Here is a 13,433-nt window from a genome sequence, read left to right as displayed (position 1 = left end):
TGCTTTTAAAATGATGATGTTAGCATTGCTAACGCCATTCTATTCATTATTATCATTGCCTTCCATAGTGACAGTAATTAAGACTCACTTTTCCAATAAATTCCGTTTATTACATTTCGAGTGCACAACGGTAACAACAGAGAGGTCTGCCTCAGCTGGCTGCTCGAGTCGGAATGTTTTGTGCTTTGTTTTTCCTACCTAATCTAATGTTCTTGAGAGACCACTTCAGCATAACCTTAACTAGCAGGTGGGTGTATTTTATGCGACAATAGTCACTCGTATTTATAATAGAAAATGGGGGTAGCTTAGTCATGAATTCTCTTGAATACCGTCTCAAACAGTTGTTGTTTTTGTTGACATGCGTATTATTTATGAAACATTTTACTTTAACTATTTTTAATAGGGTTTTTAAGTACAGAAATCTTGACAAAAGTACCATTATTATCAGAATGCCACTGGGTCACGTTTACTCACCTGTTCAACTGTTCAAATTCAAACTAAGAAATACAGCAATATGCAACTGTGAATCCGAGGAAGGTACTGTGGATCATATATCCTTCAACTGTATCCTTAACAATAAGTGTGATCCTCTATATACTTTATCAACAAACATAATCCCCCTCCCCATCAACATGAACTTCCTATTAACTTTCCCCACTAAAACGGTAGTCTACTTGCTTGGATCTTTCATAAACGCTAATAGTATAAAATTGTAGTTCCTACTAACTGTTTAATGCAAAAAAAATTAAACTAAATAGGTCTTAGCATAATTATGTTGAGATATAGCACTAGCTGCGTGTCGCCGCACTAGTAATGTTGACTTGTTACCATGGATACATTCTCTACTTAATAAGATTGTGTCATGTGAATAAAATATAATTTGTGATATTAAAAAACCGAGTCTGCTTATTCTTCCACATAAAATCTTAACAAATTATGTTGATACCTCCACTACCCGACGTTGGCAAAGTTGTATTTAAATCTAAGTAACAAAAGCCAGAAAGAAAGAAAAAGAAAACTATTTAAGTCAACTAAATAGTGACGTTGCACCGACACATGTGTAATATATTTATTAAATAATCTTCTGATGATATGTGCTATAAACAAGGATTTTCTCCGTATAACATAAGAAGCTTTAAAATTTGATCGTCAGATAATTTCTTCACCATTTTTAAGTAATTTATTCGCCCCAGTAATCCGCAAAAACAACCAACACGTGCTTACTGTGTCAGCACTGGAATGGCACTGGATCCAGGTGCACTGGATTGGTCGCACTGAATTCAAAAGTAGACCGCCAATCCAGTTACTGGACTGGAATGCTAACTGGATTCAGTGCATCCAGTGCCAGTTTACATTTTTCCAGTAAGCAATCCAGTGCTGGATTCGATCACTGGACTGGAATAGTGTAAACCGGGAATTATTTTATACAAAGAGTAAAGTTCAAACTTTTTTTTAAGGGATTTTATGACCCGGTGACTAAGACTTTTAAGTCATGTCTTATTTTAATTTTTTTTTTGAATTCTTATTTTTATGAAAAATAATGAAATGAAATGAAGATTATTTGTTTGAGACATGAATCAACTTGGATGAAATCAAATGAAGTGAGATGAGATGATATGGGATGAAATATAATCTCAGTAAAATGGTGCTAATTTACTGAGATTTTTTCAGTGGACTTTTTAGATGATCCCAAGAAGTAACGTCCAGCGGCTTTGTTTCATTTTCCCACATTTGTGCACTTTCATAGATATTAAACAGTTAATAAACCACCATTATTACATATTTAAACCCGAAGAAACACTAAATAGACAAAATAAAACAAATGACACAACTTCACTCCTCGCGTTCCCGCCAAAAAGTCCATTTCAAACTTTATTGTCCATTTTTTTTTTTTTTAAGAGATTTTATGACCTGGTAACTAAGACCTTTAAGTCATGTCTTATATTCTTAATTTTATGAAAAATGATAATATGGAGTGAAATGAAATGAAGATGATTAATTTGAAACATTAATCAACTGGGATGAAATTAAATGAAATGAGATGATATGGGATGAAATATAATCGCAGTAAAATGGTGGTCATTTACTGAGATTTTTTCAGTGGACTTTTTGGAGGAACCCGAGAAGTTACGTCCAGCAGCTTTGTTTCATTTTCCCACATTTGTGCACTTTCACAGATATTAAACAGTTAATAAACCACCGTTATTACACATTTAAACCTGAAGAAACACTAAATAGACAAAATAAAACAAATCACACAACTTCACTCCTCGCGTTCCCGCCAAAAAGTCCTTTATTGTCCAGTGTCCACATTTAGCATAGATTATTCAATGCATTTAGTCATTTATTAAATTTCGCGTAGTGATGGTTTAAGTATCCCAGTTTTTACTTGTTAACGTTGGCATGTAAATTTAAGAAGAACATAATTCCTAACAGCTGCATTTGTAATTAAAATTTCTTTCTTGAGTTAACTTCTTCCGTCAAAGATCTTATACATAATTATTATTCTGAAAGACATGTACCGATAACTTTGTAACCTTTCGGTGTTTTGTTGAAAGCGTAGTTTGGATGCTCCAGTGCTTAGCTAGTTTTTTGTATAAAGGTGACCGTCAATCCAAGCGCATGTTCGAGGAAAATATAATCACGGAAATGGCCGATTCGCAAGTCGCCAACATAGTGAATGAAATATTGGTAAATATATTTTTCTTGGTTAATAATATATTGGTAAATATAAAGGTAAACGTTCTACTGTGCCCTGCATCTGTGAAAATAATAGGTACTGACAAAAAAATTACTCACATGATCATCTACATTAATTATGAACAAAATGTTGTTTACTATTGTTTGTTTTTCATGAATAAAACCTACAAATAATCGAACTTGTTTCTTAGTTGCAAACATGGACTCATGAGCTGATGGTAAGTTGTACTTCGAGATCAGAGGTTTTATGAATAAAAATTAATTTCATCTCATTCATTACGCGCTGAATATGTACTGTTCTGCGTTTATTAATATTTGTGTCCACGTGCTTATTGTATGTAGCTGGCTTGATGTGAAGGTTGATTGCTTCATTTATGTTTAGGTTTAAAGCATCTAGCGTGTTTACAATGTGTAATAAATTTAGTCTAACATGGAACGTAAGGACTAAGTATCAAATGAATAAAAAAGCAATTATGTTATGAAAATAACAGAATATTTCAAATTTCATTAAAACTATGGAATTGTCAACTCTATTTTACTGTTGCCAAGTTAACCTTATGCATTTGTTTCAGTTTTTAAGATAAATTAATATCTCAAATATTTGTTTTATTCTGAATTAAACTTTGACCGATGGGCTAGATTTATCACAGAATGTAAATTGTACATAGCACTGTAGCAAATGATAAAATTTGTAAAGGGATTAAACTAGAAACCTTGTTTTTTAATCAACTAAGACATCTTAAAGTATAAAACTATTGATAAATAAAATTTGCAGTGTCAGAACACCAAACTGTGAATTGGCAGCAATATTAAATAAAACATATTAATAGTACATTCAGTATATTGAAATAATATTTAAAATGCTGTTTGAAAATCTTTTACAAACTTCTTACAATAAAAAAACAATGAATGAGAATATTAAAATAGCTTTTTTAAATTACTCAGTTTAGAATTTTTAGTCTTATTTAATATTTAAGCATAATTTGCATTATGAACACATTTTCGTTTTTGCAAATTTTGTATATTCTTGAAACCTCTGATGTTCTTGAAATATTTTATGTGCTTATAATTGATGTATATGTTTGTGTTATGTAAGTGTTGTATACAGTTTTCATAAAAGTACTGAAAAATGTAAACAATTCTAAATTAGTGATCATCCTTGTTAACCTTCATGAAATAACATAAATTTAAAAAGGTCAATTATTTTAATTCAGCAGTAAAAAAATTTAAATATATTTGTTGTTTCCTTAATTGGTAACAAAAATTATCTAACTTATTTTTATATATATTGTTTACAGTTATCTGCACGTTTATTTAAACAGTACTTGTCTTGTCTCAAAACTTGCAGCTTTTTACTGATAAAAACTGTAAATCAATAAAAAATGTAACAATATTTTACAAACAGTATTAAGTAACTATTATAAATACATAAATAGATAAATTTACCAAACACATAAATAGATTATATAAATACATAAATAAATTACCTATTTTCATTCTTACTGTTATCAAATTCAAACATTAAAATTACTGGTCATAATTTAAGTCAATTTTGGGTCCTTTCATTTACCAACAATTTTCAATTATTTTAGAAGTGTGATTAAGAAATTTGCATCTGGGCATTATAATATCTTCCCATACTGTGTCCCCTACATTATTAGAGATTGGCAACAATTAAAGTTCTCCTATATGCTCAAGAGACAAATGGAAATTAATTACAGTAACTAAAGCGCTCATTTCTCCATTGTTGTGTCCTTAGTGAAAATAGCCTTTATAGATATTTTAATTATGTTACATTACATATTAACATACATAATCACTCGAGTTGTGAATTTATAGAATAACAGTGGAAAAAATAAGACACTTCCATATAATGAAATTGGAAAAGGGGTTTAAGATCAATATCAGCTGTATGTGACTTGGTGATTTGGGACACATGTGTTCTACTACCATCTCAGATACAAGCCCCTCTAATGTTCCTGCTTCTGATGATTAGAGGCTTTTGGGTGTCAATCTGGAGGAAATTACATCCACTCTGGTGATATAGAATGAACTTGATATTATAACTTATTTCAAGGGTGGATGTTTATCTCTTAGTCATGGAGATAGTTCTCTCAGCTGCCAAGAATGTACTACGATAGTCATAGAAAGTTGTTGAAACGCTCTAGTGTCTGGTGTTGTGGTAGTAGGACGTAACGTAAAATTATATTAGTTCTCAGTTGTCTGTGTGACCACGAAATTTGTAAATTTTTCAAAATGACCCAAAGAGTTAATACGAGATTAATCCATAAAAGTACAAAAATTTTCATTACTTTAAAGAATATTCACAATCCGTTTTATGTTTATGTTAAGCAAAAAGCATCCTTTTTGCATATCAATTATTAAATTAATGTGAAACAATTGTAGATTATAGTAGTACTGATTTTCTTCAATCAATTACCATCAAAGAATTAGTGACAGGCCTGCCATTGAAAAGTTACTGCATTTTACTTGTCTGTTTAGTTTTAACTTTTGAACATCTTAATTTTTTAACTAAATGAACTACTTATTGCACCATACTGCTCTAAAAATCATCTCTAAGAAAAGCTGAGAGCCTTTGAAATTGCGAAGTCACATTAAACAGGTTTATCTCTGTGGCCTACTTATTTGTATCATTGCATTGAAAATAATTTTTCAGACCTACCTGTTTAGCAAACTTGTCTTAAGTCTTCCTTAAGCTTAGTTTTACATGTGTAATGTTATTGTGTGTAATGTGTCAATGTGTTTCAAATTTGTTAAAATATAAAATATACAGCTTGTAAATAATTCACAGAAAGTTGAGGCAGTAGAGGAAGCTTTTAGTAGTTTCCTGGTTCACAAACCTGAACAAGAAAATGAGAGACTTTCAATGTATCAAAAGAAGCTATGCAGTATCTTGACAACTCTCAATCCCGATCTCCAAGAGTCCTCTATCCGTCAATATCTTACTTTGACTGCAGTCTTGACAAACAAATACAAAATGAAGCAATTGCTCACATTGTTGGAGAATTTGGTGAATACAAATATCCTTCAAGCTCGGTATGGTTTAATTTAGTTTACTAATTTAAGAAAAAATATTGAATTTTATATCAGTCATTACCTTTATTATCTGTTGTTTCAGGATGTTGTGTGATTGTATTTTGACCAACGAAAAACTTATTTATCAGAATGCTGACTTTTGGATCGAATGCTTTAGTTTAATTAGAAGAATAATAGGAGGCGTTGATTACAAAGGCGTTCGAGAAATTATGAAGGTTTATATTTTATATTAATTATTTAGGAGTAAGAAGTATTATACATACATAATTAATGGCCCTAATAATAATGTACAACGCAATTTTTTTACAGGGATGTCGCGAGAAAGCTCATTCATTACCCGTTAGTTTGAATTCGAGTACAATGCCCCAGTTAAAAGCGTTATACAACGTGATTGAATATATTTTTGATCGCAATGCATCCTTGTTACCTGCATATTTTATTGTTACCGAAATTCAAAAAGATTATCCTGATAACAACCATTGGCCACATTGGGTTTGTATTTTACCTTATCACTTATATAATGAAGAAATGTTAAATTTATTATATTCCGAAAACTACATTAAATATATGTAGATTAAGTGGTAATTGCAGTACTGAAACTGCAACGTGAATGTCGCCACTCACCTTGAGACATGAAGTTGATGTTTTAATTATTTTGTATAATACTTGTCCAATTTTTCGGAACGAATGGCCCCTTCGAGATTAGAATAAATTGGATATTGATCGACCCGTGCGTGGCCTCAATGCAATGCAAATTACACTCATAAATGGCGTAGAACTTGTTAATATTGAGCCTAGTTGCTTGAGCCAGCAAAGGGAAGTGTACAACCACTACTAAAGACTAGTAAATACAAAGAGTAGTAGTAGCAGCTTGAGGAAGCCAGGTAGAAAGTACGCCGCGTCTTTTGATCAATAACCAGGCAGACTATAATTTTGTATGTTTTTAAAAGGCTTATTACATTTGGCTGAATTTAGTCGTCTGAATTGAGAAGCAAATTTAGAAGCTTCTGATTACACTGTTCTAAATTCAGTTACTGAATCAATTTTCAGTTGTAACGCGACAAAGTAAGACAGTGTCGTGTGCCTAAGAGGATGGCCCCAGTATTGTTAAACAACAACAACTTTTTTTGTTTTTTTTTTTTTGTGATTGTGTTTTGTTTCAATTTCTCAAAATAAAAATAAATAAAAACAAGAATATCGGTGAATTTATTGCTGTGCGGAATGTTAGCAAATATGAACATTATGAGTGATTTAGAACCAGCAGACTTCACAAATTATCTATAAATGGATTCGATCTCGTTTGACCTAATATTAAACCTTGTGACACCGTTTATTCAAAAACAGGATACTATCCTACGATAGTCTCTTATATATCTATTGTATAACTATTACATATCTAATTCTACGTATAAGTCCAAAAGAAAGATTGGTTGTAACATTAAGATTCCTTGCAACAGGAAATTCGTATCAAGAGTTAAAATTTAGTTCTTCAATATCCCAACCCCTGATGACAAAAACTATCCCTGAAACATGGGTTATTTATAAATGTGGCACATTAAATAAAGGCGACCGAAATTAATACTTTTTATTCGGAAGCAAAAAACAAACTGAAACGTCCTCACGCACGGAGAGCTATGGGCCGACTGAAGCCATTCAAGTAACTAAATCGATTACACCTTCCTAAATGCGTTTCTAATTAGGCTTCTAAATGATTCAGTCAGTTAGAAACCATCCTTGCTACTGAATCAGTATCGTCTGAATTCAGTCAAGTGTAATAACCTTATAATTCTGGAATCTAGCTCAACATCTATCTATCTTTCTACCTACATATATAAAAATGAATTGCTGTTCGTTAGTCTCGCTAAAACTCGAGAACGGCAGGTCCGATTTGGCTAATTTTTGTCTTGAATTATTTGTGGAAGTTCGCAGAAGGTTTAAAAGGTAAATATGAAAATGCTCGGAATTAAATAAAAATAACAATTTTGGTTTTCCTTTGATGTGTTCCCCGTAGCGTCGGACGGATTCCTTTTGTTTGTTTTAAGTTTATTTTATACAAAAGTTTAGGTCTATATTTATCGATTGAGGCACTACGAAGTCTGCCGGGTCAGCTAGTAATACAATAAAAATGTATGCCAGTTAAAACATTTGTATACTTTAACTTTAATAAAGCTGTAATTTTTTTCAGCAATTAGCAAAACTGTTGACTAGTTTTGTTGAGAGTACTAAGCCTTGCGCTCAAATGGTTTCGATAATCGGTCATTCTAATATGCTCCCTGTTGTCGAGTTTTCTGGATTTGCTGATCATTTAGTGAATCCATGGCGTTTAGATCCCACTACTCTGAAGTTTTCTTTAAAAGGCAACCTGCCATATGATGATGAACTGCTAAAACCACAAATAGGATTAATAAGGCACGTCTTACAGCAGCCTTACTCCAGAGACATGATGTGTTCAATGCTTGGTCTCCAAAAACAACACAAACAGCAATGTATTGCCCTTGAAGATCAACTAGTAGAACTGATGATATTGCCTATGGAAAAAAGTGAACAGGAAAATGATGAAGATGAAATGTCACCAACACATTGGTGTTGGTTGCATCTATCGTCACAAGTTATTTACTTAATATTGATTGGATTCGCTTCTTTCCCCAACATTGTTATGGGCTTACACAATAAACTTGTCGGTCATGACATGAAGAAAGGCCGAGATCATCTTATGTGGGTTCTATTACAATTCATATCTGGAAGCATCCAGCGGCATCCACTTTCGAATTTTATACCCATAATTAAATTACACGAATTATTGTATCCTGAAAAAGATCCGCTACCGGTACCAGATTATTCCAAAGCACATTGTACTCACCAAATGGCGGTTGTATGTATATGGATGCATCTTTTAAAAAAGGCGGAGACTGAACACAAAACTATGACAATGCCGCCAAACTTAAAAGTGCAATACGAGTAAGTACTTAATAATTAAAATGCAGCATACAGAGAAAACTTTGATACATAAATATTGATTATAAAAATTTCAGCTTTCTCCAGCATCTTATGACATCAAATAATATCCCGACTCTGGGCTCTGACTATCGCATTGCGTTGCTTTGTAATGCATATTCAACGAATCAAGAATATTATGCGCGACCTATGGGAATAATAATCGAAACCTTATTTGGAAATCAGAAACCATTGCCCAACGGGAGCACAACCGCTCCCTTGCCCACCGTACCATTGTCGATGTGCATCCTGGACAGTTTGACTTTGCATTGTAAAATGTCTCTTATTCACTCCATAGTGACCCATGTCGCGAAATTAGCACAGAATAAAACAAACATTCCTGGTAACAATATGATGTCTCCGGCACTTGTCGAAACGTATAGCCGACTGTTGGTGTATACTGAAATAGAATCTCTGGGAATTAAAGGGTTTATTAGTAAGTTTATTTTGTCTATTTATTCTATAAATATCTATAATTATAGGTTGAAGACGAAAGTTGAAAACGTACCATCTATTGACAATGTTTCAATTCTATACTCATTGAATCATATGTTCGATTTCGTTATTTTACCCACACTGTAGATTTAAATATAAATGATCGATTTCAAAGAATACAAACGTTGCTCTTAAGTAGAATTTGTTAACAAACAAGATGATATCTCTTATTCTTTTACGTTTTTGCCACTTTCACGAAAATGAGGTTCATCGAAACGTCACGACAAATCTAGTGGGCAACAATTTCAATATAAGGCAAGTATTAATGATACAATTTCAGACTTTACATGAACCGCCTTCAGCTCTAACACTAGGAGCAGGCTTAGGGACCCCGTTAACCGTACTCGTCGAACTCGACAAAGAGTTCGACGTGCAACCTAACCCATGCATCAGCTCGCTGAGTTTCTCGCTGGATCTTCTCAGCGGGTCGCAATTCCGATCCGATAGTAGATTCATTTGCGAAGCAGCTACCCTTGAGTTGTTAGGTCTCCTTCGGAAGCGCTCGGGTAGCTGTTAGCAAATCCCACTCCTCTTTACTCGCCCACCTGTCCTGGTGAAACTGGAAAAGCCCACGGGTCACGAGCAATCCTTCAATCATAAAAAAAACAATTTCAGTGTTTGAAGCACAATTTAGCAGTCAAATCATTACGTTGTAAGAATATGATAAATATTATGAATCTGATTGGTATTTTAATCTGTAGCGACATAATTATATATTGTTAGGTAATTTACTTTAATAATGTAATCTTCTGTACAAATAAAGATGACATGCTGTGTGTAGGTAATCATACATGAGAACGTTTGAAGTCTTAGCTCGAGGAAATCGTTCTTATAGCCTCCTTATCTTTTAATTAAATGGTAATGGTCTCAGATTTGTCTTTGTGGCGAGCCTTGGGGGAGGCCTAAGTCCAGCAGTGGACGTCCATGGGCTGATAGAATAGAATAGGTCTCAGATGTCAGAAATGAATAAACGAAAACTTCTGTATTCTTTTGTAGATCAACTTTTGCCTAACGTGTTCAAATCTCATGCGTGGGGTATACTACATGATCTATTAGACATGTTTTCTTATCGGATACATCATGTTCAACCACATTACAGAGTGCAATTATTATCAAACATACATTCTTTAGCAGCCTACCCTCAAGCTAACCAGACGCAACTGCAACTGTGGTATGTATCATCTTTTTCGTAACAATTATTCATACTTTTTAATTCCGCGTCATTTGTTACCCACAACTAAGATGTCTGATATTTACTAAAAATATAAAATTAAAATTAGACAGAAAATATTGATATTTTTTTAAAGGCAATCAAGAAAAGAGGTGCAGTGTGGCTTTATTAAAATAGTTTGTGGCGAAAAATCGGAATCAACATTAATTTTTTTATTGGTTTAGGGTTTTTTGCCCGTTCTAGTGGAAGTACCATCTTACTTATTTCTACCGTGAAGCGTTTGTGTCCTCCGATATGAAGAGTAGGGTAACTGTGGTGATTTATATCACATGTTTCTATGTGAATTATATTCACTTCGTTCACAATTTACAGAGTACGATAAGCGCTTAACACCAGATAGATCCTGGATCGGTTTATCCATCTATTGCTTTAAACATTATGACACTGCATGGCCATGTATGTTTTGGTCAAAAAGCTGCAAAGGTGAATAACAAAAATTTAGAAAACGCTAATACTAATAAACTAGATAATGTGAGTGTCGTGTGAAATTTCGCTAAGTACAGTCGTGTTATTTTAAAACGATCAAGAATCTCTAGTTAATGGTAGATGAAATGTTAATTGGGTGGTAACACTGACGACTTTAGAAACGCATTTCTCACTCACTAACGACATAAAATTAAATTCTTTAGGTCTATGATATAATTTAAACATTGATTTTCAACGAAAAAGAAACTTTGTTTTTAAAAATGAGTAACTCTTTGATATGTCAGAGATACAGTTTTTGGTTACGGGCCTTTAAAAGTTAGTCGACAATAATTTTATTAGATTTATTATATAACTAGCTGTACCCGTCCGCTTCGTTGGGCATTTAAAATTAACATTATTATTTCTCATCCCCACAAAGATTCTCATCATTAACGCCCCCGCAACTGGTGTAGGGAGTCCAACACTCATATAAATATTAGCCTATCCATTAAGTACATATATTTACTACATGGATACCAAGTTTCAAGTCAATCGGATGCATGGTTCAGTAGTTATAACGGAACATCCGTGAAAACCACTATATTTATATATGTATTAATATAGATGTCAATTTTGACCGCAAACCATGATAGTTTAACGCGTATTTTTAATGTTCGTAATAAATAATTTTTCAGTTTCGAAAGCACTGCTCTTCGCCTTATAACGAGTCTCGGTAGCTCTGGCGTTCAGCTACAGATGTCTCGTGTCGTATCGGAGCCGAAGTCGCTTGTTTCGTCCGAGAGTGAAGAACTTAACAGAGTATTAGTATTGACTCTCGCTCGAGGGATCCACATGGCGGGCGCTGGTGAGTGTTCCTTTTTTAACTTTTGCATTGCATCCACGGAGAGAAATATTCCCAAAATTACAAACAATACTTTTAACTTTTAGGCAAATGTTGTACTTATATACTGCCTATATTTACTTTCGTATTTACATTATGGATGTATGTATGTAAAAATAAAGAACACTACACTAAAACGAGTACAAGATTTTTAATCTAAAATTACCGATAGATAAAGCTTTCGAAACAAACTACAACGCAGAAAAAAGTATTAGGAAAGTCCAGGCTGAGACTAAATACATTGTATAGTACTTACCCTGAAGTAATATCTAATCTGTATAGTTTTAAAATAAAAGTCATTCATGCCGTATGGTGGGTCGCACGCGTCTTAACGAATGAATCTGTTTCGCATAGTTAGCGATGTCACAACAATAATCTCTCTTTTGCGGTAGTAGTAGAAGTAGTAATTTCGTACTGGTAGTTTTACTGGTGGTAGGACGTCTTGTGAGTGCACACGGGTAGGTACCACCACATTGCCTATTTCAACCATGAAGCAGTTATGCTATTCAGTTTGAGGGGCGGGGCAGCCGTTATACTGTTAAAACTAAGACCTTATAATTCATGTCTCGCGGTGGGTGGCGGCATTTACGTTGTGTATGTCTATGGGTTCCAGTTACCACTTAACACCAGGTGGGCCGTGAGCTCGTCCAACCATCTACGCTATAAGAAAGTATATAAAAGAAATAAAATTAAAGTTTAAGAGGAATGTAAAAAAAAAGTGTTTTGTCTTATTCACGAAATGATATGATATTAGAAAATCTTAATATATTTTCAATATAGTCTATATAGTGACAATTATATTTATTGTGAATAAAAATAATTCTGACCCCACTAAGATAGCTACGTTTCTTTTCGATCTTACTAATAGTGATAATGTGTAAAAGTAGTAGTTTTTAGTAGTTATTAGACTACTAGGAACTACACACTACTGTATTAGGAAGATCGAAAACTAATGTTTTGGAAATGCAATTTAGTGTCTTGTACTAATGTAATTATTGCAAATTTTGCAGGTAGCGATGGGGCAGCAGTTAAAGAACTTCTCACAACAATAATGACGAACACTCCTCACATGTGGTCGCAGCATACGCTCCAATGCTTTCCACCTGTTCTTGTCGAGTTTTTTAATCAGGTTTGCATTATGTACTCGACGTTAGAAGCATAAGGTTCGATAACCCTGATTGAAAGCATTCAAATTAAACATTTCAAATTTTAATTCGTCTTGAAGTTTTTATAATAATTATCGCCCCGGATCATTTTTGAGATGAGTTATCTTAATTTAATTTGACAAAAAATTATATTCGAAAGATACAAAGATTTAAAAAAAAAATTGTAACTAAACTCGACTTTAGCCTTGCCATAAGTATTGATTGGTACAAGGAAAGGTTTTTTTTTCAAATTAACATTTATTACAACAGTGCAGATTAAAAATATGACGCTCATTTAAAATGATCTCCACTAATCTAGTACGTTTGTTTTGTACGTAAGTACTTAATGTGTTGTCACTATACCAATTCTAAGTCACCTCCATTTACCAAGTATTGTTGAGGATCGCTTTATATCTTTCTTCTCTCTCTTATTTCTCTTTTGTAACGAAAGGTGTCGAAACGAGATACGTTCTTCAAATTTTACTCTTGATTCAAAATAATTGAT

The 13,433-nt window shown here is 33.3% G+C and overlaps 1 protein-coding gene across 1 annotated transcript in view; it reads left to right on the top strand.

The window, feature by feature from the left end:
• The first annotated feature begins 1,887 nt into the window (after nucleotides 1-1,887).
• The window catches only part of LOC101737120 (mediator of RNA polymerase II transcription subunit 23), a 25,196-nt gene continuing 13,650 nt past the window's right edge, over nucleotides 1,888-13,433 (top strand). Inside the window, exons 1-9 of the mRNA XM_038012039.2 lie at nucleotides 1,888-2,691; nucleotides 5,513-5,757; nucleotides 5,840-5,972; nucleotides 6,067-6,249; nucleotides 7,943-8,715; nucleotides 8,790-9,187; nucleotides 10,243-10,417; nucleotides 11,578-11,747; nucleotides 12,794-12,912. Of these exons, the coding sequence (XP_037867967.1) occupies nucleotides 2,569-2,691; nucleotides 5,513-5,757; nucleotides 5,840-5,972; nucleotides 6,067-6,249; nucleotides 7,943-8,715; nucleotides 8,790-9,187; nucleotides 10,243-10,417; nucleotides 11,578-11,747; nucleotides 12,794-12,912 (2,319 nt within the window). The 5' untranslated portion in view covers nucleotides 1,888-2,568. The remainder of the gene's footprint in view (nucleotides 2,692-5,512; nucleotides 5,758-5,839; nucleotides 5,973-6,066; nucleotides 6,250-7,942; nucleotides 8,716-8,789; nucleotides 9,188-10,242; nucleotides 10,418-11,577; nucleotides 11,748-12,793; nucleotides 12,913-13,433) is intronic.

The sequence above is a fragment of the Bombyx mori genome, chromosome 1 (genome assembly GCF_030269925.1).
Source record: "Bombyx mori chromosome 1, ASM3026992v2".
Classification (NCBI taxonomy): Eukaryota; Metazoa; Arthropoda; class Insecta; order Lepidoptera; family Bombycidae; genus Bombyx; species Bombyx mori.
The sequence above is the reverse complement of the archived record's forward strand: the minus strand, read 5'-3'. Positions and strand labels throughout refer to the sequence as shown.